Source organism: Dasypus novemcinctus, chromosome 24, assembly GCF_030445035.2.
Source record: "Dasypus novemcinctus isolate mDasNov1 chromosome 24, mDasNov1.1.hap2, whole genome shotgun sequence".
In the NCBI taxonomy this organism is placed as follows: domain Eukaryota; kingdom Metazoa; phylum Chordata; class Mammalia; order Cingulata; family Dasypodidae; genus Dasypus; species Dasypus novemcinctus.
The window spans coordinates 55499256-55523075 of NC_080696.1; the positions used below are offsets into that span (position 1 = coordinate 55499256).

General features: G+C 44.7%; 1 protein-coding gene across 4 annotated transcripts in view; it reads right to left on the minus strand.

Annotated features, from left to right (window-relative positions):
• Positions 1-23820, minus strand: part of ATP9A (ATPase phospholipid transporting 9A (putative)) — a 146903-nt gene that overhangs the window by 110609 nt on the left and 12474 nt on the right. For 3 of the 4 annotated variants that reach the window (XM_058287233.1, XM_058287235.2, XM_071211791.1), the window contains exons 2-3: positions 6584-6728; positions 3877-3990 (exon numbers count right to left, since the gene is read on the minus strand). In XM_058287233.1, the coding sequence (XP_058143216.1) occupies positions 3877-3990; positions 6584-6728 (259 nt within the window). Of the gene's footprint in view, positions 1-3876; positions 3991-6583; positions 6729-10000; positions 10102-23820 lie in introns of those variants that run through there. The other variant, XM_058287234.2, reaches the window with a different exon arrangement.

Sequence of the window (23820 nt, forward strand, 5' to 3'; positions counted from 1 at the left end):
GGTTCCAGGTTTGGCTTCCGGTGCCTCCTAGAAACAAAACAACAAACAACAAGCAAACAAATGAAAAAACCAACTCAGGAAGCAGATCTGGCTCAGTGGTTGAGCACTGGCTTCCCACCTACAAGGTCCTGAGTTCAATCTCTGGCCCCGGTACCTCAAAAAAAAAAAAAGAGGAAAAAAGTAGATACCAGAGCTTAGTCATTATTGATGCACCTTTGTTTGTTTCCAGGGTTTTAGTAATACAAACCAGGCTGCAAGAACATTCGTGCATATTCTGCATCCAAACTCCTCTCCTTAGGGAAAAAGGGTCCCGTTTCCTCTAGTCCCAGAAACACTTTTTGTATCCTAGTATCTCAGACCAATTCCACGGTCTCCTTGGTACCTGTGTTCCCTTTCAACAAGTGAAGAAACATTTTCCCTACCAGTCCTTTTTCCCTTTAGTCCACAGGAACCTACTCTGGAAAAATTAAACAGAGCTGTTTCATTTCCCACCCGACTATTTCTCATTTAAATTCTGCATAATTCCAATACCCTGTAGGCTTATCTTCTTGAATCTCGGTTAAGAGAATGAAAAATTTAAACCCATGTGGCAGAAGTCCCTTCTCCACCACAGATACCAATTATAATGTAAATGAGGTCACTTGGATGCTAATGTCTGTACCCCAAGAACCTTCTGGAAGGTTTATCCAGCTGCAAGCTGACAATGGACAGAGGGGTGTGGGGATCACCAACCAGTCTGCATGTATCTGAGCCCCAAAAGGCAGGCAAGAGGGGGAGGCACACAGCTGACTCTGTGGGTACCATGTGAATCCAACTTATAAGACATATATTTACGCAATATATAGTTTAATAAAACACATATTATAGTTTACATAAAACTCATACTTATATAAAGAGACTAAAAGGAAATATGTCAGAAATAAATACAAATGGGGTTATCTCAGGATGGTGCCATGCCAGTGATTTTTATCTCCCTTCTTGTGATTTTTTTTCTTCTTCAGGTTTTTCTCCAATAATCACGAAACACTTTATAATTGAAAAAGGAATAAATGTGATTAGAAGCAGCTTTGGAGGAAGTAGCAGGATCAGCTGGCCCTGGCTATTGGGAGAATCCAATAGACAAGGTTTGCGGGGGGGGGGGGGGGGGGGGGGGGGGGGGGGGGGGGGGTGTCTGGAGCACTCCATGCTGCAGGGAGGACAGGTTCTGAGCCTGGGAGGTGCTAAGGAACTGCTCCATCTTCAACTAGAGCGGAGACGGCAAGCGGCAGCCTGTATGACAAACACCCAAGGGAAGGGGTGTGTTCAGTTCACACAGTGCTTTAAAAAATAATTTTAAATTAGTTGTCAACATTTAAAAATCAAGAGAAAGATACACTGGAAATGAAAAAGAAAGGAATGATTCAGCACTGTCTATATCTTATCTTTGGAGGAAAAGAAGAATTTTTATTCATTGCACTTATTTGTTCATAAAGAAACTCTTGGGAAGATGGACAAAAAATGAAGGACAGTGTTTGGGGGCAGAACTAGATGGAAGCGAAGTTTTTCACTAGAGACCTTTTTATGTTTCTTGAATCACATGAATGTATTACCTTTCGAATAACTATTTTAAAGAAATAACCCAAAAAGGCAGCGTGATATTTTGAATATGTTACAGTCTTTTATAAATAACTTATGGATTGACTTTATATAAGTATATAATAAATTAGCTGTGAATCCAAAACTCAAAAATAAAATTAGGGCATTTCTTGTAAAAATCTCCAATTTCTAACTCTTATATTTGGCAACACTGGGCAGATGTTTGCCCCTGGTAGCCTACTTTTATTTATTATTATTATTTTTTTTGTAGCTTGCTTTTATTTCTATTATTTTTTTAAGATTTATTTTTTATTTATTTCTCTTCCCTTCCCCACCCCCCGCCCCTGCTTGTTCTGCTGTCTGTGTCCATTTGTTGTGTGTTCTTCTGTGTCCACTTGTCAGTGGCACCAGGAATCTGTGTTTCTTTTTGTTGCATCATCTTGCTGCGTCAGCTCTCCCGTGTGTGTGGCGCCACTCCTGGGCAGGCTATGCTTTTTCCACGTGGGGCAGCTCTCCTCGCAGGGCGCATTCCTTGTGCGTGGGGCTGCCCTACACGGGGGACACCCCTGCATGGCACGGTACTCCTTGCACGCATCAGCACTGCGCGTGGGCCAGCTCACTACATGGGTTTGAACCCTGGACCTCCCATATGGTAGACAGATGCTCTATCAGTTGAGCCCAGTCCGCTTCCCTGTAGCTTGCTTTCAGATGGGCCATGAGCTCAGTTCTTCCCACAACTTTGGTCTCCCAACCTGACTCCTTGTGGCAGCTGAATTTGCAAGGGGAAGGCAAATGCTTTCTGATAATCACAGCCTCCTCTGTCTAAGGGTGCACCAACCTCCTACTTTGGCTACTAAGCACTCCTCCAGACACAGTCAGGAACGTCTGTTATCCGAGGGGATGGATAATTGCGTGTCCCAGCATCATCTCTCACCCACCAATAAATCAAAGCAGGAAAGAACTGTTCCCACATCCCAAAAGCACCTTTGCTATTTATGTTGAAGAAGTAAATGCCCCACCCCTGCCCTCTTCTCTCCTTGGGGCCAGAACTGCTGGACACAACTTGTCTGATGGTTTGGCACATGCTGCTTGTGTACACTCACAACTCCTTCCACGCCACACATGCCTCTGCACCAAATCCGTATCAGCTTCCACACACCACAGGTGCACACAAAACTTGTTTCTGTTTCTTTTTTATGTTTATTGTGGGGACATATATGTAACATAAGATTTCCCACTTTAACCACTTTCAATATATATAATTCAGTGGTGTTACATTCACAATGTTGTGTTACCATCACCTCAACAATCTTCTCTATATTAGAATTTTAACAAGGTTTGTGAGCAGAGAAGCCAAGTGTTTCACTTGATGAGAAATAAACAGCAATTATATTTCACAATGTCTCTGTTTGGAGGAGAGACTTTTAGTTCTGCCCTCCCCACACCCTGGCCACACTGGGCTTCTCTCTGGTCCTCAAACACCTACCACAGGGCCTTTGCCTTGCTGCTCCCTGTACCTGGAGTACACCCTCCACCTCCCTTCTCATTCCACTGCCCACAGAGGACTTGCACAGCCACTCTAAGGCCCCCTCCCCTCCTCCCATACCCCACCTTTTTCCATTCAACAAATACGAACCAAGCACTGGTGATATGCCTGAGATACCCCATTATCCCATGACCTTATGTTATTGCCTTCATAGTAGTTTGTCTGAAACAATTTTTTTTTATCTGTTCATTGTCTATCCCTGCAAAATGTCAGCTCCTGGACTGTTTCATTCATTTCTGCATCCCTGGCATCCTGATCAGTGCACACAGTAGGTGCTCAATAACCATTTACCAAAGGGGAGGAAGAAAGAAAAGGAGGTGTGGCAAAGAATGGAGGAGCTGGGCAGTTCTGTTACACTGAGCAAGCACTAAAGCACACACTCTATGTATAGCAAACAGAAAATAATTCAACTAATATCATCCATAAAAGGCAGAGGTTTGTCGTTCTCATTCACCTGTGTCCCCAGGGTCTAGAACTGTGCCAACAGAGTGAGCACATAATAACTACCTGCTAAATGATGAATGACTGAACAGCTAGCTGAATGACTGAATGAATGAGTGAATGAATGAAAGGCATAGGCTTTGCTCTATTTTGATCCTGGTAGTGTAAGAAATAGAGCTTCAACAGTATTACCTCAGAGCCTCCTGTCCCTTAAAGGGCCGCTGGCCCATCCCAGAGGCTCAGGTGAGAGAAACAAAGAACTGCTTGTCTCCAAACCTTGGAGGTTCCTGAACAAATAATGTCTATTTACTCACCAGGGGAACCCAATAGGTGTAGAGTGCACCAAGCCTCATTTCAGGAACAAACTGGGAGCAGGCGAGAAGTAAGAAGTAGAGGTTGAAAAAGTATTTGAACTGGTTAAACAGCACCTGGAATACAAAGACAATAGAAAGGAGAAACATTCAGGGCTTGTCTGATGAGGTTCAGTCGGTTTAGAGGGAGACAAATAATATTTAAAACATTCCTGCAGAAGAGAACAACTTACATCCTACCTCTCAGGTGCTGAAAATATAAATTATAAAAGTATAAAATAAATAATGATATACATGGAAATTTAAACATCAAGTTCAAGATAGTGGTTATCTCTCCAGGGAGGTAGGGGGTTTCAACTGGGGAAGGGCATGCAGGGAGCTTCAACTATATGTACTATTTCTTTAGCTATATATTTTGAAAGTATAGGCAGGCCATTAAAAATATTGTTTAGGCGGCAGACTTGGCCCAGTGGTTAGGGCGTCCATCTACCACATGGGAGGTCCTCGGTTCAAACCCCAGGCCTCCTAGACCCGTGTGGAGCTGGCCCATGTGCAGTGCTGATTTGCGCAAGGAGTGCCCTGCCACACAGGGATGTCCCCCACGTAGGGGAGCCCCATGCGCAAAGAGTGCGCCCTGTAAGGAGAGCCACCCAGTGCGAAAGAAAGAGCAGCCTGCCCAGGAATGGTGCCACACACACAGAGAGCTGACACAATAAGATGACTCAACAAAAAGAAACACAGATTCCCATGCCGCTGACGACAACAGAAGCGGACAAAGACGACGCAGCAAATGGACACAGAGAACAGACAACCGGGGAGGGTGGGGAAGGGGAGGGAAATAAATAAATAAATCTTTAAAAAAATATATTGTTTAGGAACAGGTTTTGGTGGAAAATACTTATGCTGTTAGACTAAATTTTTAAAAAGCAAAATTAAAATGAAACAAAAAATAAAAAAGCAAGATAAAAACATAACACAGAAACCTGCACAAGAATGTTTACAGCAGCTTTATTTATTATTGCCAAAAACTAGACACAACCAAGATGTCCTTTAATAGGTAAATGGATAAATAAACTGTGATATATCCATTTAATGAGCTATCAAGCTTCCAAAAACTTGGAGGAAACTTAAATGCATGTTACTAAGTGAAAAAAAAAGTCATCTGAAAAGGCTACCTTCTGTATGATCCAAAATATATAACATTCTGGAAAAGGCAAAACTATAGAGACATGAAAAAAGAGCAGTGGTCATCAGGAGTTTGGGAGAGAAAGAAACGGCAGAAAGGAGATGGATAGGTAGGGCCCAGGAGTTTTTTTAGAGCAGTGAAACTATTCTGTGTGAGGCTGTAACATTGGGTACATGACATCATGCACTTGTCAACTGTAGAGTATAAAGAGTGAACCCTAAAGTAAACTAGGAACTTAAGTTAATAGTAATGTATCGATATTGATTCAATCCTAATAAATGTACCACACCAATGCAATATGCTAATAAGAGGAAAAACCATATATAGGGAAAGGAGGTATATGGGAATCTTTGTATTATCTGTACAATATTCCTATAAACCTAGAACTGCTCTAAAAGATATTTTTTTCCAAAGGAAAGAAAAAAAAGTTACACCCACAATACAGTCCCAATGGAATAAAATACACCCAGGAGAATCCCACGCTGTGAGGCAGGCTCCCATGTGCTCCTCTCCACCTCCCGGCCTCCTGGCAGGGAGGCTGGTGTCAGGTCACTCGTTCTCGCCAATGGGCACGAGCAGAAGTGCTGTGTCCTCTGAGGCTGAGGCACTGAGGGGCACATGCTCCCCAGCACCTGGCCCTTCCCTGCCATTAGACCCCAGCAGCCAGCACGTCCAGGTGGCTCAGCTGTGAGATAGAGGGCGGTGGCCCTAACTGCACCAGACTTCATGGGAATGAAAAATAAAGCTTTTCTTATCTTAAAATACTGAGATTGGCAAGGGTCGGGGGGTTGAAGCAGTAATCACCCTAAAAGCCATACCTTAAACTACAGTAAAATATGTTTGTGTTTGTGTATCATGACTCAATACTCGAAATCTAATCCTGGCTTTTTCCCTTCCAGCAGTGAAACTATTGGCTGCTGCCTCTTCTTCAGTCCATTAGCATGTTTGGAGACCACAGTGGATAAAACTAGGTATTTAATTTATATGTGTGTTGGGAGGAAGGTTTGCCAACACTAATCTTAAGGTTTGTTGAGTACAAATACGTGGATTTGTGTAAATTAATGTGGGACTGTGATGACTGTAGAGTAAATAATTCACAAAGCAGAAGCATTAAGAAAAAACTTATTAAGGAGTCTCTCTAGGTGGTAGGATTAAAATTGATTTTTTCTCTATACTTTTATCACCCAACTTTTCTATACTGATAGTGCAAATAAATTTTAAGCATTGCTGGTTTGTTGTCACTGGTGGTGGTGGTGTTTTGATTTTAAAGCTAGGTCCCCAAAGTGTTATTTTTTAATACCTTTTTCACTCCTGGGTCCAATGTACCAAACCCATGTGAAGTTACTCTAGCCAATCACAGGGAATCTTGCAGCCTTGCAGAGAGGTGCTGAGGACCAGCGAAGGTAAACGGAATGGCCAGTGCCTAAGGCCGCACAGAGAGGACACAGGGTGTTTGCAAACCCTGCCACAATCACATATATGTGGTGAGAAGGAAAATAAGGCATGGGCCCTGCCTGTACATACCCCAGGAAGGAAGGTGAAGAAGTTGTACTTCTGGTTGTTGATGACATTTCTAGGGTACCTCTGGTCCCTCTTTTCGGGGTGCCCCAACCAGACTGTGCGGGGCCTGGGCTCCCCTCCACCACAGCATCTCAGCCACTCGCAGCACCTGTGGGAAAGACACGCCCACAGAGTCAAGGCCACGCCTATTGAGCCAAAACCACGCCTACACCCGCCCACTCACCGTTACAGGGAAACAGTCACAAGGATGTTTTTCTAGACCATCTTCACTGGATGAGGACTATATTTGGGGCTCCATCTTTCACTGGAGTAAAATTATTTACTTCAAAAAGTAGTATTAATTGTTAAATGCTAAGATTTAGGTTTTTTAAAAAAGTAAATACAAAGCAACAGTGTTATCATTCTCTCCATTTCACAAATGAGAAAAGGGAAACTCAGCACGGTTAAAGCCCCCAAGTTTGTCGAGCTGCTAGAAACAGCCAAGGTCGGACTTGAACTATGTCCCTCTCTTCCAAACCCTTGTGTCCAAGTTGCTGTTTAGCCCAAAAGACTATTACATAAAGGAGAAGCTGGAGGGGGGATCTCTCCAACCCCCACTCTCTTTTTTTAACACACACTGGAAGGGCAGCCCAGGGGTGGGCCAGCGGGCCAGGTGGGCGGCCTGGCCCTCCCCAGAGCGCAGCTTGCTGGCACCAACCCGCCTGTACGCGAGCAAGGAAACACCTGGGAACCTAGACTGCTCTGGCCAAACAAAGCGGCTCTGAGAAACCAAAACAAAACAAAAAGGGTGGGGGCAGCCTGTAGCTTGGGAAAGCCTGTAAACAACCGGCTTGGAGAATTATAAGCCCTTTAAGCAATGAAAACGCCCCCAAATGAACTGCTCTCTTCCCTGGCCCAGCACGCACGGGCCAGGAGGGAGACGGGGCAGTGCCAGCCCCTGGGGAGTTTGCCAGGCGAAGTGAAACTGACCAGCCATGGCCGGTGCTTGGGGACCCTAAACAGCACAAGAGCAAGCTGCCTGCCTCTCTAGAGGCTCAAAATTTCCATGATGAAATTCAGTGCTCTTCCTTAAAAATAGCATCCTGGTTCCAGTATCCTGGAGCCTGGAGTGGATTCTGACTCTGATAAAGACAGGTTTTTACTTCCAGAAACTTATTTCAAGTTGCCCAAAGGCCAGAGGGACACCCACGGCCTCAAGGAGCAAAGCTCCTCTCCCAGTCCTGCTCCTGGGTGCAAAGCAGCCTGCCTGGCCAGCGATGGCGGCTCCCCAAATGCATGTTGAATGAATGTAAGAAGCAAGGGAGGCGGGGGAGGGAGGGAAGCACACAGCTATCTGCAGAAACTGACTCATCTGTGGGCCAGAAATTCTCTTCCACTCCTAAAATAGTACTGTAATGATGGATCCCACAGTTGTAGGTTTCTAATGAATTTAAGAGAACCGCATGCCACCAGGTTGGTCGTTTATAGGACTTTTCTGTTTTGCTTTAACACATCAAGCTATCAGGTTAAGCTTTTCATTACTTAATCCGCAGATGTGTGCAAAGCACCAGGATAATCACTGCCGCATGGCCTGTAGTAGCAAAAGAACAGAACAAACCTAACCATTCTTTGGTGGGGGGCTAGATAAATAAGCCTGGAACATCCATAAAATGGAATTCCCGACACCCTTTAAAGAATGAGGTACAACTGTATGCACGAACGTGGTCCCATTTCCAAGATCCGTTAAATCAAAAAGCAAGGTGGTGAGAAGCAGGTGTAGCTCAGTGATTGACAACTGCTTCATACAAACTTGGTCCCAGGTTCAATCACCTGTACCTCCTGAAAAAAAAAGGTGCTGAACCACATGTCCAGGATGCTACACTCTGCATTAAAACAAGAGGACATATATGCAGAATGTGCTTGCAAATGGGTAGAAAATCTCCAGAAGGCCCCCAGACAAGCTAGTAATTCTGGTTCCTTTTGGGCAGAAGGGTGCTAGGGAGACCTTTTCCTGTACAGTCTTTAGTAATATTTGAATTATTTTATTGTACATATATTATCTATTCCAACTAAATGTTCCTTCAGCTGAATTCATAATACTGAGCACTTATTAAGTGCCCATCTGGTGAAAGGTACTATTCCAGGACCTGTAGGGGCCCAAAAATTTGAAAAAAAGGAAACGGATGGGATCTCTGCCTTCTCCTTCCTCACAACCTCATCGCAAAACAGATGTAAGTGTTTGGCATGGGATAAAATAAGGACTTTTTATTACACCTGAGCCCAGTGTAATTAGCCCAAGTCCATCTCATTTTATCAATTTGATTTTCATCTCATTTATTCACTAACTACCTGCAGGAAATGTAATTTGCACACTTTCAAAACAGGATTAATTTACTTTCATGTCAATGAGCGTTGATTAAACATTTAGTAATACCCATAATGAGACAATGACATGGAATCCATCACAACTTCTTTTCTGTCATGCATGCACTTGTCAAGTAGGTATGGCGCTGACCCTCTCCCAGGCACTGGGCCTTGAGTTGTGAAAAAGGTGCACAAGGTCCTCCTTGCATGAAGTTTGTACCCCATCAGTGACAGTCAACAACTAGCCAAACTAAGGGAGTGGAGAAGAGGCGTGGCTACGTGCGATGGGGTGACCCAGGAGGCTGGAGTGACACCCCAGCTGAAAGCCAAGAAGGAGCCAGCCGTGCACGGAAGCAAAGAGCTGCAAAGCAGCAGATGGGGCTGCGAGGACCAAGGCCCAGAGGCGGGACACAGAGCACCAGAGGCGCCAGCGAGGCTGGAATGCAGCATCACGGGAGAGAGGGTCAGAGACGGGCAGAAGCCGGGCAGAAGCCGGGCAGAGACTCAGGGCCTGGTGGCCAGGACGAGGAACCTGGATTTCATTCCAAGCAGAGTGGGGACCACTGGAGATTCCAAGCAGGGGAACAGCATGATCTGATTGACCTTTTTTAAAAGCCCTCTGGCTGCTGGGCAGGGAAGACACCACCGCAGCAGGTAAGAGTGGAAGCAGTTGAGTATGTGGTTTCTTTTGGGGGTGATGAAAATATTCTAACATTGACTGTGATGATGGCTGCACAATTCTGTGAATATACTAAACACCTCTGAATTGTATGCTTTAAAAGGGCGAACTGTATGGTATGTTGATCATATTTCAACAGAGCTGTTATAATAATAATACAAAAGAGTGGGGGTGGGGGAGCATGCAGGAGGCCACTGCCATAGTCCAGGCAAGCAAAGACAGCGCTCCAGGCCAGGTGGTGGCAGTGGGGGTGATGCGAGGGTACAGAGTCTCAATATATTATGGATGTGAAAATGCACTACTGTGCATTATTTCAACTAATCATAAATGCACCGTTTCATTTAACCATAAATGCACCATTTCATTTAGTGTTCCCCTTAACCCTACAAGGTACCTACCTTGTAGTTAGGAACATCTCCTCCCTATGTTCACGGAAGACAAACAGCTCCAGAGAGGATTCAGTGACTTTCCTGAGATTGTACATCTACTACCAAGAGGAAGAAGCAGGATTTGAAACCAGGCCCGCCTGTTCCAGACCCAGCAGTCAGGGCTGCACAGCGTTAGCAGCCTCATTGGCAGTTATTTCACAGCTATGTATTTTTTCAGTCTCTCCTCATTTCACAACATTGGAAGGGTCTTTGGGGACCCTCACGACGCAGGAGCTCCTCTGCAGAGCTCGTCGGGCACCCCGCCTGCCCCCTCCCAGCCACTTATCTTGGTTCAGTCTGAATGTGCTGCCTCTGAGCTCTAAGGCCACCCTTCAATACCCGCCCTGTGACAACAGACAGAATCCCTTTAAGCATCTCCCCCTCTCAGCGAGTGCAACGATAAGCTTTCTCAGTCGTGGGCACCAGAGGGGCACGGTGGCTTCGCCTGCATGTGAGTGAGGGGACAGTGGTGGTGCTCTGCCCAGCCGGTCACTGGAACAACACGCTGTCCCTCAATGACCTGGTGGCCCCAAGCCTGGCCTGGTGGTCACCTGTGTCCCCAGCTGCCTGCACACCAGTGCCCTAAGGCCCTCTGCACGTCTGCGTGCCATCCCGGTGCCCAGGTTGGCCTGCTGAGGTGCTCCCATCACTGCAGCCCCCCAGGCCTCCTGTCCACACCAGCACCCCTACTCCCACTGAACACCCGCCCCCCCCCCACTGAGCTTTGCCAGCTGACCCTGCACTCTAGGCAGTTGCATCCTGCTTGCCATGCACCTCCAGACCAGCTCTGGCCTGGCCACCCAGTGGGCTGAGCTACACCTTCTCCACGAAGTGTGCACCCCAGGCTTGGGGAGCGGCCCCTCCCAAGTTTGTCCTTCCCTGGATGCTCTTCATCAGTCTTAGGGTTCCAGGTAGAATTATCTCACTCTCATCATGGTGTAATAATTCCTCATATTAAACTTCTCCTGTTTAATTCACTGTGTGGTTCTACCTCTGACTGTACCCAGAATGACCAGTCTCCATCCTCCTCCTCTCACCTCAGTTTCCCTCCATTTTCATTCCACCTCTTTCAGGTGGCCTGACCCCATCTCTAGACTCCAGCCACGATGAACTGAGAGCTCTTGACTTTCTGCACATGGTAACTGGCTCAAGAAAGGGCCAGGGAGATCCCTCACTGGAATTTTCCTAGAAATATTAGGAAAGAAGTGCTCTTTTTCCTGGGATTGCTATGGCTACGCTGGCAGCTAGCCACCTCATTCCCATTTAGGGAACTGTCTGTCCGAAAATGAAGTCAACATGGAAGATAAAGAGAACAAGAGGTTCTTGACAACTTTGGCAAAGCATGGAGATCTGGCCACCCCTGGACTTTTCAATCTTAGAATGCAATAGTTTTTTTATTTTACTTTACTCAAGTCAATTTCAATCGGGTGTCTGTTAACCAATGCCACGGTCTCCCACACGGCATTCCCATCAGCAACATGGCTGGCCCATACTTAAAGACACATCCCTGTGGGTTCATGTGTCTTCAGTTCTAAGGTTCCAAACAGTACAGTCTACCTGGTAAAGCCTGCGTTTTTATCATACAGGCTCCTCCATTCTGATTTCTTTAGAGCTGTGTTGTCTAGCACATGTGGCTGCTTAAATTCAAATTCATAAGAATAAATAATTCTCTCCACCTTCTTTCTAGCCATTTGAGTGCTCCATTGCTACAAGTGGCCAGTGGCTACTGGGCTGGACCATACAGACACAGAACAAAGGCCATCTCAGCAGGAAGGTCTATGGGACAGCACTGCTTCAAAGCATCCCCTTCAAAAATCCTTCCACCTGATACTTGAACTGGCATCGGGGCTAAAGGATACACACGTGAACATCAGCATGTGGACCTCACAATCGAGGAAAACGAGCCTAAGTAAGGTTGCCCAGACTTCAGCCATTTTCATACAATACACGTGACTTCCATGATAGCCAATGATTTAGGGTGAAGTTTCATAAATTATATCAGTGATTCTCAACCGCCCCCCAGGGAGATATAAGGTCCATTTCTTGGTTGTCACAACTGGAGGGGGTGCTGTGGCAGGTGGAGGGGGGAAGACCACCTCCCAAAAAAGAATTGCCTGGGCCAGATGTCAAGCAAGTGAAGGATGAACAACCAGCCCTACCCTAGATCTTATTTACTTCATATTTGTTTTTAAATGGACTCACCCCACTCCCTCACAATTATTTTAGAAGGTAACATCAAATGACTGCCATCATGCAAAAGCAGCATCACGTGCCATTAAGAGAAGGCCAACATCGAAGTCAAGGGAAGGAGATGTGGCTTGAGCAGTTGGGTGCCCACCTACCACATGGGAGGCCCCAGGTTCTGCTCCCGGTGTCTCCTAAAGAAGACAAGCAAGACAGTGAGCTGACGTGATGGGCTAGTGCGGCAAGCTAACGCAATGAGAGCTGATGCAACGAAGAGACGCAACAAGGAAAACACAATGAGAGGCACAACAAGCAGTGAGTGTAGGTGACTCAAGCCACTGGGTGCCTCCCTCCCACATGGGAGTTCCCAGGTTCAGTTCCCAGTGCCACCTAAAAGGAAGATGAGCACACAACAGACACAGAGAACAGACAGCAAGACAGCAAGTGCAAACAATGGTGGAGGGGGCATGTAAGTAAATAAATCTTTTTTTAAAAAAGCCAATGTCACTAAATTCTACCTGGATACTGTGGCTCTGAGCCTGAAGCTGCTGCCTGATCTGTTCCTTCTCTTTCCTTACTACAGAGACATTAGCAAGGGTGAGAAATATGGAAAGAAAATGCAAAGAGGGAATAATTGTCTCTATGCAATCTAATTCTATGAACTATTTAAACTATATCACTGAGGCACCCAAAGCCTTCACCTGCCAGAACTTTGGGAACTACTGTCCCGAAGGAAAAGCCATGGGCTTGGTGGCAACTTCCCCCACATCTTTCCAAACTGAAGAGGTGGCAGGCAGACTCCTGCTCAGCATCCAGATTTATACCTTCGAGCCACTCTTCCCTGGTGGCTGGGACCCACCCTGTTTATCTAATGGGTGGACTTCAGCCCCTGGGGTTGGGGGTGGGGGCAGTTGCCAAGGAGCTGGGTTGTGGCAGCTGTCATCTTGGCATCATGGATGCCTGCTTTATTTCTGAGCACCAAAGTGAGTTGTCTATCACTTCCCCAAAGTAACTTGTGCCACATTCTAGAAAGGCTGGAGAAATGGGCTGCAAAAGAGAAGCCCCTTCCACAACAATGCATGGTGTTGGTGGTAGGGTGATGTACAGGAATCCTGTATGTTATGCATGATTGTTTTGTAAACTCACAACTCCTCTAACAAAAATAATATTAATAATAAAACCAGAATCCCTTAAGAGTGAGAAATTAGCCAAGAGCCTGAAATTGAATCAACAGACAAGATCTGCAGACAAGATCATGCACCAGGACCATGTGGCTAAAGGAAGGAAAGCAGGCTTTTCAGCCACACAGACCTGGGTGCGAATCCCAGCCCTGCTCCACACTGGCTGTGTGGCTCTGAACCAGTTACTCACTTTCTTTGTTCCCCATATTGTCCTATCTGTAAAATGACAATAAGATCTGCTTTGTCGAATTACCATGAAGATCAGAGATTTTATACATAAAGGGCCTAGGAGAACACCTGGTCCACAGCAGCTATTCAGTTAACAGTAGATAACAACATTTCTCTGAAGTTGTTTTTCCAGATTAAAAAAGAAAACATGAAAGAGCTTTCTCATCTGTTGATATCAAGAGCTATTCAACTCCATTAAGATATAAGGCTAGAAGTAATTCATCTTATCCTTCTTCCAATTTGGACTATGTGTACAAAGGAAAACCAAAGTGGATTTCATTAAGATTTGAAACAAATAAAGATTTTGACAGCTGAAAGCCTGCTGACCAGACGGTGCAGTGGATTCAAGCAATCTGCAGGAAAAGCAAGGGAAAAGCAAATATTATGGAGGAAACAGCACGGGAACAGTGTTTCTGGAAAAGGTAACTAATCTAACAAGGACTTGCCCTCCACACAAGAGATCATCTCTGCTCGGTGCCACCAACCAGCAGGCACTGAGTCAATATTTGCTGACCTGCCTTCATGAGGTACAAACCTCTCAGGAAGCCAGAGAGTTCAGGAAGTGACAGGCTCTACCTTGAAACTGGGGAGATCCAGGAAGAATGCAGACATTAAAAACAACGTGGAACAATAGTTTAGGTCAGTGGGTCACGGTGGGGAGAAATTTTGTCCCCCAAGAGACAATGGGCAAGGTCTGGAGACATTTTTATTGGCCACAGCTGGGAGGTGCCACTGCATCTAGTGCGGAGAGGCCAGGGGTACTACTAAACACAGGGCAGACCCACAACAAAGAACAATCTGTGATGTGTGAGGGGTGGGGTGGGTGGGGTGGGGGGTATTTGGGGACCTCATGTTTTTTTAATGTAACATTTAAAAGAAAATAAAGCAGAAAAAATAAAATTAAAATTAAAATTAAAATTAATTTAAAAAAAGAACGATCTGGCAGCAAATGCCCACAGGGCTGCAGTTGGCAAACCCTGCTCGAGAGCGGTCCTGTCCAATAAATGTCTGCAATGATGAAAATGGTCTTTAGCTGCACTACCCAATAGGGATGCGGATGCTGAACACTCAAAAGTGAAATTAAACTAATTCATTAATTCGATTAATGAATCTAAATAGCCGCACATGTCTAGTAGCTGCCATACTGGACCGCAGGGGTAGAGGGATGTTTCCCAAATTGTTAAATGCAGATGCCTTGGGGCAGGCAGGGGCGTTAGAAGGAGTGAAAGGAGAGGTGTGAAGGGAAGACTTTGCTCTTGGTTCTGAATATATGTAAATGGCCTGTTTCTGCTTGTTTGTTTTTAACTTAGGAGAAGGTAAAATCTGAAGTCAGGAAGGAAGCTGGCTCAGTTCTCTGACTGGCCTTGGCCACAGGAATGCTGGCTGGAGGAGAATGGGGATAAGTCACCTTCCCAAAAAAGCCAAGTAAATACGGCAATTTCTGTTTCCACGTAAAGTTCAGACCCTCTGACATAGCCAATCTATCGAGAGGGATGCATCTTACAAAAATACTGCTACTGGAGAGCTTTATAACGTTCATGGTAGCAAAATCAGAGAGCAGAAACAGGGAAATGACCAAATGCCCATTATGGTGGCCCTCAATGGGCCTGAAGCCACCGAGGAATGAGGTAGCACCACATTCCTGGCAGGACAAGGTGGCAAGATGTCCAAGGGACTAAGAGAACTCCTAAAGCAAAATAATACGCATTTTACAAGTCCACATTTAATAAAAATGTTAATATATGCATGGGGGTATCCTGAGACACAAACACAGGCATACCTGTTATCACATCGGCAGGAAGGGTTCTCTTGGGGAGAAAGGAAGAGTCAGGGAGGGTGGGAGGGGTCTCCTGTCCCTATTTCTCCCTGCAGCAAGGCTTTTCCCATCGAGCCTTCATACTGCTCAGCATTGCACAATTCCACCTCCAGGATGATGACTCAGGAACTGTGACTCACCGTCCACCTGCCCCATCCTGCCACAGTCAAGCAGGCATGCCTGCTCCCTCGACCCCACCATCCCACTTTTCTGCAATGATGCAAACCCTCTGCAAGCTCTGATTTAGTCCTCATTCGCCACTTCCCCTGCCCCTGACCACCTATGACCTACTTTCTCTATATATGAATTTGCATATTCCAGTTATTTCATGTAAGTCAAGTCGTACAATCTGTCCTTTTGAGTGGCTTATTTCACTCAACATGATAGCTTCGAGGTTCGTCCATGTTGTCGCATGTATCAGAACTTGATGCCCTTTTATAGCTGAAAAGTATGCCCTTGTGTGTATATATACCTTTTGTTTATCCATTTATCTGTTGATGGAAACTTGGGTGGCTTCCAACCCTTGGCTATTGTGAATATATGCTGCTATGAACTGTGGTGTGAAGATATCTGCCCAAGTCCCTGCTTAAAAGTCCTTCGCCTAGAAGTAGGATTTCTGGGTCATATGGTAATTCTGTTTAATTCTCTAAGGAAGGGGGATGGGGGGTATTTGGGGACCTCATATTTTGTTAATGTAATTTTTTAAAAATGAATAAAAACAAAATAAATAAATAAATAAATTCTCTAAGGAACTACCAAACTGTCTTCCACAATGGCTATACCACTTTAAACTCCCCACCAACAATGCATGAGGGTTCCTATTTCACCACATGCTTACTAATTTTCTGGCTTTTAAATAATATCCATGTTAGTGGGTGTGAAATGGCATCTCATTGTGCTTTTTTTTTTTTAAGATTTATTTTATTTATCCCCATCCCTCATTGTTTGTGCTCGCTGTCTGCTGTGTCTGTTCATTGTGTGCTCTTCTTTTAGGAGGCACCAGAAACCGAACCCAGGACCTCCCATGTTGGAGGGAGGCACCTAATGGCTTGCACCACTTCTGCTCCTCCTTGCTGTGCTCTCACTGTATTTCCTTGTTATGTCTCTTGGTTGCATCATCTTGTTGCACCAGCTTGCCACACCAGCCCACAGCGTCAGCTCACTGTCTTGCTCGTCTTCCTTAGGAGGCACTGGAAACCAAACCTGGGACCTCCCGTGTGGTAGGCAGACACCCAACTGCTTGAGCCACATCCATGTCCCTCATTGTGGTTGTTTTTTTTTTTAATTTTTATTTATTTCTCTCCCCTTCTCCCCCTCCCCAACTGTCTGTTCTCTGTGTCCATTTGCTGCATGTTCTTCTTTGTCCACTTCTTGTGTTGTCAGCGGCACAGGAATCTGTGTTTCTTTTTGTTGTGTCATCCTGCTGTGTCAGCTCTCCGTGTGTGCGGCGCCATTCCTGGGCAGGCTGCACTTTCTTTCGCACTGGGCGGCTCTCCTTATGGGGCACACTCCTTGTGCATGGGGCTCCCCTACGCAGGGAACACCCCTGCATGGCACAGCACTCCTTGTGTGCATCAGCACTGCACATGGGCCAGCTCCACACGGGTCAAGGAGGCCCGGGGTTTGAACTGCGGACCTCCCATGTGGTAGATGGATGCCCTATCCATTGGGCCAAGTCCGCTTCCCTCAATGTGGTTTTGATTTGCTTTTCCGTACTGGCTTACAATGTGGAACATCTTTTCACATGCTTATTGGCCATGTCTTTTTTAGAGAAATGTCTATTCGAGTCCTTGGCCCATTTTTAAATTGGGTTGTCTTTTTACTGTTGTGTTATAGGAGTTCTTTATATAGTCTGGATATTAAATCCCTATCATCAGATATATGGTTTCCAAATATTTCCTTCCATTATATAGGCTGTCTTTTCACTTTTTTGATAATGTCCTTTGTGCACCGAAGTTTTTCATTTTGATGAAATCCATTTTATCTATTTTACCTTTTGTTGTTTGTGCTCTTAGTGTAACATCTAAGGATCCATTGCTAAATCCAAAGTCATGAAGATTTACTCCTATGTTTCTAAGAGTTTTATAGTTTAAGCTCTTATATTTAGGTCATTTACCTATTTTGAGTATTTTTTATATAATGTGAAGTAGAGGTCCACTTTCATTCTTTTGCATATGGATTTCCAGTTTTCCCAGCACCATTTGTTGAAGACACTATTTTTTTCTCAGGAGTGGACTTGGCACCCTTGTCAAAAATCAGTTGGCCTCAGATGTGGGTCTGTCTCTGCATTCTTGGTTCTATTCCATTGGTCTATATGTCCGTCCTTATGGCTAGTAGTACAATATTTTGATTGTTGTAGCTTTCAATAAATTTTGAAATTGCAAAGAGTATGTCTTCCAACTTCGTTCTTTCCCAAGATGGTTTTGGCTCTTCTGGGCCCCTTGCTCTTCCATATGAACTTGGCGATTGGCTTTACAATTTTGCAAAGAAGGCTATTGCACTGATGCCTGGGGTTGTGTTGGATTTATCAATCGCTTTGGGTAGTACCGACATCTTACCAATATTAAGTCTTCCAATCTACAAAGGCAGGATGACTTTCCATTTATTTAGGTCATCTTCAATTGCTTTCAGCACTATTTTGTGGCTTTCCATGTGGAAGTCTTTTACATCCTTGGTTAAATTTCTTCCTAGATAGTCTATTATTTTAATTTGCTATTAAGAATAGAATTGTTTCCTTGATACCCTTTTTGGGTTGTTTATTATTGGTCAACTGATTCAATTTTCAAATATAAAAAATTAAAAGTACAATGAGATTTTTTCCCCTTTTTTTTTTCTTTTTGTTGTTCCTGAGATACCATTTTTTAGTTAGCATGGTAATCACAGTCAACAAGTTTACTACCACCTATGTTGGTCAGGATGTGGGCTAACGGGCACTTGTGCTGTTGGGAGAGTCAGAGTATACACACTACCTCTGTATACATATTAAATCACTACAACCTTTAGGAGGCCACTTTGGCCATATCTTCAAAATTACAAATATATATTCACTTTGACCCAGGGCTTCAAGATATTCCATGTATTCTAATGTGCACAATCAATTACTTTCAAGGTTATTCACTGCAAATTGCTAATAATAGCGAAAGATATAAACAACCTAGACGGACGACTGGCTAAATAAACTATGGTACATCTATTCAATGGAATACTACAAAGCCATTTTTTCAAAAAAGGAATGAAGAAGCTTTCTATGTGTTGATATTGAATGAGTTCCCAGGTTGTACTGCTAAGTGTAAAAAACATGTTGTGCTCTGTAAGGTGTGCTACTAATTGCATACCAAAAAAGGGGGGGGACAAGGAATCTTGTGTATGTGTGTCTGCCTAGCTACCTACAAATCAATCTATTCAGAGAGGGAGGAAAAAAATTCACCTTTTGGTAAATTCTTAAAAATTCTCCAGAATGACACAGAAGAAAGTGACAGCGATACCTCAGGAGGGCACGGAGTGGCTAAGTGAATGGGGGTGGCAGGGGGACAAACTGTGCCATGTATTTACTTCTGGACTTTTCAAACACTATGGGAAGAGTCTGCAGGCATCCGAGAGAAGCCAACACATCCCAGACTTGGGGCCTCCAGGCTCACCTGAGTCCAGCAGTCCCTGTAAGTCTCTGGATTAGGCCCCGGGGCTACAGGGCAAAGTGTCTCCCAAGAAAAGTCAGGAATAAAAACCGAGGAATGATGCTTCAGTCTGAAATCCCTGGAAACCTCCAGGAAATAAAGAAGGAAGAAGACAGTCAGGAAGTAAAAAAGGAAGAAAACACACAGGAAGTAAAGAAAGTAGAAGACAGGAAGTAAAGAAGGTAGAAGTCAGGAAGCAAAGAAGAAGACAGGAAGTAGAGAAGGAAGAAGATAGGAAGTAAAGAAGGTAGAAGACAGGAAGTAAGAAGACAGGAAGTAAAGAAGGTAGAAGACAGTCAGGAAGTAAAGAAGGAAGAAGACAGGAAGTAGAGAAGGAAGAAGACAGGAAGTAAAGAAGGTAAAAGACAGTCAGGAAGTAAAGAAGTGAAAAGGCTCTCAGGAACCAGAGAACCCCTCAATTCAGTTAATTACTCCTTGGAGCGACAAGGAAATCAGGAGTTTTGTTCAGGAATGGGAATTCTACAGACATCTGACGCATCCCAGATGCAAGAAGGCTTATATGCTATTGAAATGGACTGCCGGGGACTCCAGCAAAGAAGCAACAAGAAGAGCTGGCAGCAACGTCCCCACGTGTTGATAAGCCTGGTGGATTTCTATGGCGCTATAAAGGAGGCCAGAAGCCAAGGAACGAACCCCTGCCAGGTGCTTACGGAGAGGCTCCAGACAGGCTAATAGAATCTAACGGGGACACAACATCTCCTCAGGTCCTTCCTGGGCCGACATAGCCAACCTCCCACCTCCCGAGTGGCAGCCCCAGGCCATCCTCATCCCTGCTGAAGAGGAAACGTGGGACCCCCCCCACGTGATCTACCTGGAGAACCCTCAGGTACCAGGACGGGAAACCTGGGCCCCAAGCCCTCGAGGGCGACCTCCACTCCCACATCCTGCCATTCTCCCAGGAGACCCCACCCTTTGGCAGCAGGGGTTGACCTCCTCTGACTCGGAAGCAGATTCTGGCCTGCATAACTTGAACCTGGATCCAAATTTTGTTTGAGAAAGAACAAAAAAATCTCAGACCCATGCATGCATTCACCAAACTGAGTGTAATGAAAATAAAGTTTGAAATTGGTCACCACAAAAAAAATTAATAAAAATAAATTCTATGTGAATCCATGGCTAAACTCTTTTCAATTTAAAAACAAAACCAAAAATGCCACCATCCCGCAGCACAAATCGCACACAGCTCTCATTCTGCAGCCTCGCGTCGCGGAAGGGGGGAGAAATAAATAAATCTTTAAAAAAAAAAAAGGCAGGTGGAGAAGGCCAGAATCTTCTCTGATCCAGGAACGTGGGGCAATTCAGGCTTCCATGGGGTGTAAAATGGCAGGGCGCTTCCAGAAGCCCCTGAGTAACAGGCAGTAAGAGCCCTGGAACACCCACACCTTTAACCCAGTGGCTTGGGATCTCACCTATGAAAGTTCTCCAAAATGGAGGGAAAATTTTTTCATCAAGATGTACCCTCTAAAATAGATAGATGACACACAGACAAAATGATATGACCAATGTGGCAAATTGCTAACAGTTGGTAAATTTGGGTATGGGGTGGGAGATGTTGGAGTTCTTTATTTTGTTTTTGTGTTGTTTTTGAAACTTTCCTGTAAATCTGAAGTTGTTTCAAAATAAAATGTTAAAGAAAGTGAGAGTGGAGCAGGTATGGCTCTGTGGTTGAGCACCTGATTTGCATGTACAAGGTCCTGGGTTCAATCCCTGGTACCTCAAAAAAAAAAAAGGAAATGACCTCAACAGACTTTATTTATAGTAGCAAAAATGAAATTTGATTCTACTTACATGAAATACCTAGAATCAGCAATTTCAGAGATATAGAAAGTAGATTACTGATTGCCAGGGGAGGAGAAATTGAAGAATTACTGCTTAATGGGTACAGTTTCTGTTTTGGGTGATGAAAGTTTTGGAAATGGATGGCAATGATGGTAGCATATCATTTTAAACATAATTAATGCCACTGAATTATATACATAAAAATAATGAAAATGGCAAACTTTATGTTTAAATATCCACACACACAAAAAAAAAATACATATATATACACCAAGAACTGAAATAACGTCACAACAGTCATTCAATAAAGATCACAAGGAAACATCTTCCCAATGGGAGATAGGACTTTAAATCATTCTAAGCTATGGTGTTTTTAACTTTTCGTATGCTATTTTCTAACAGGAGTCATTACTTTTCTGTAACTGGAATTATTACTTGTACAAGCAGGGAAACAACAAAACTCTAGTGTTTAAACATCCCATGCCGGGCGGCAGAGCTGGGGTGAGCGCTCCGCAGGGTTCTGAGGGCAAGCAGGTCCTGCCCTTCCTGAGCAGCGCTCACCCTCTCTGGAGCTAAGGGGTGGCTGAGCAGGGATCTTTCTAGAGGAACGCCTGGTCCCACAAGCCATCGCTTGGCCCAGACCAGCCCATTGCCACTCAGAAGGCCATCGGGGACTCTGTGACAAAGGCTCAGACCCAGCTAATGCAAGTGCTTGGAAATGCTGGAAATCTTGGTGACGCAGATGATCTGAGGAAGCTGCTGGGAACAGTGAGATCAAAACAGGGGTATCTCAGCCAAGAAGCAAATATGGGATCAATTGGAAATCTGTGACGCAGGCCTCTGACGAGGCAGGTAGCTGCTTCTGTGGCTGATCCTTTGAAGCCACAGGCTACGTGAATAAAAGCAGAGGGTGGGGAGAAAAGGCCCCGATTTCCTCTATTTCTGTGCAGAAGTGGGCTCAGTATTTTTTCCTTATTCTACTCTAATATTCAACACAAATCTTTACTTAATTACTAAGGCAAAGTCTCTTAGGGTTTTCAACATTTCAGAATAAAGCTGAAGGCAGACATACCTGACTGGTTCTTATTCTTCATTCATTCATCACTCTTTCATTCAAGCAGCAAACATTTAATGAGCAACTACTACGTGCCAAGCAGGGATTTATGACTCTTACGTCTACTGCTCTATCCAACATTAAATCTGTGCCGGGGACATAGTAAGTGCCAATAAATATTTACACCATGAATGAATTAATGAATCAACAGTAGTTATTTTTATTCTTCACACTATTAATTTTGGTTAACTTGTTTGTGAATATGTACAGCTTTGAGATCTGTATACCCTTTAAAGTAGCCAGCAATCCTCTGAAATGTCTAAAAACTGGGGCTTAAATTCTTAAGTCCTGGTTTTCTTTGGTGTAGTGAACATAACTGTTTTTCTGAATGTCACCTTGCCAATCTGGCTCATCCCACCCCAGACAGGTGAGTTCTCAGGCCTGGGAACACTTCCTAACTCCACTTTCTAGAATTTTCCTCCCCATCAACATCATTTCTGCTACCAACTGCCCCCTACTAGGGATCACAGAATGTATCCATACTTCTCTCCAAATCACTGTAGCCTCACAAATCCCCAGTTTCTTTCCCCACATCAACAATTATCTGCCCTAAGAGTTAAGAATAGAATTACCATATAATCCCACTACTAGGTATATTCCCAAAAGATTTAAAAGCAGGGACTCAAACAGATATTTGCATACCAATGTTCATAGCAGCATTATTCACAATTCCAAAAGACGGAAGGAACCCAAGTGTCCATCAATCGATGAAAATGGATACATAAAATTGGTTTATACACACAATGGGATCTTTTTCACCTGTAAAAAAGGAATGAAATCCTGATATATGCAACAACTTGGATGAATCTTGAAGACATGTGGAATGAAATAAGCCAGACACAAAAGAATATTTTATGAGCTCACTGATATGAAATAATTAGGATAAGCAACCTCATAGAGTTAGAATCTAGAATATAGGTTACCAAGGGCCAGGGTATGGGCAGGGAATGGGGAGTTGATGCCGGAACTGTACAGTTTGTATTATAAAGTTCTGGTGTGGATGGCAGTGATCGTAGCACAGCACTGTGAACACAGTGACAGCCACTGAATTCTGTAGTTAAAAGGGGTTCTGGGAAGCAGATGGGGCTCAAGCAACTGGGCTTCCACCTATCACAAGGGAGGACCCAGGTTCAGTTCCCAGTGCCTTCTGGAAAAGGCAAGCTGGCACAATGGACAGGCGTGATGGGTAGGCACAACAGGATGACACAACAAAAGAAACACAAACAAGACAATGAGAGACACAACAAACCAGGGAGATGAGGTTGCTCAAGTGACTGAGTGCCTCTCTCCCACATGGCAGGTCCCAGGTTCAGTTTCCAGTGCCTCCTAAGGAGAAGATGAGCTGGGAAACAAATGTGGCTCAAGCAGTTGGGCTTCCATTTACCATATAAGGAGGTCCAGGGTTCGCTGCTCAGGGCCTCCTGGTGAAGGCAAGCTGGTCTGTGCGGCAAGCTGGCCCACAGGGAGTGCCAGCCCACGCAGAAGTGCCACCCCACATAGGAATCCCGCCCCGCGGGGGAGTGCTCCACCCTTTGCAGTAGTGCCACCCCACGCACGAGTGCCGGCCAATGCGGAGAGCTGGTGCAGCAAGATAATGCAACAAGAGACACAGAGAAGAGATAATAAGGGACGTAGCAGAACAGGTAGCTGAGGTGTAGCAAGAGAATGATCGCCTCTCTCCCACTCCAGAAGGTCCCAGGATCAGTTCCCAGAGCTGCCTAATGAGAACACAAGCAGACACAGAAGAACACAGAGCGAATGGATACAGAGAGCAGACAATGGGGTGGTGGGGG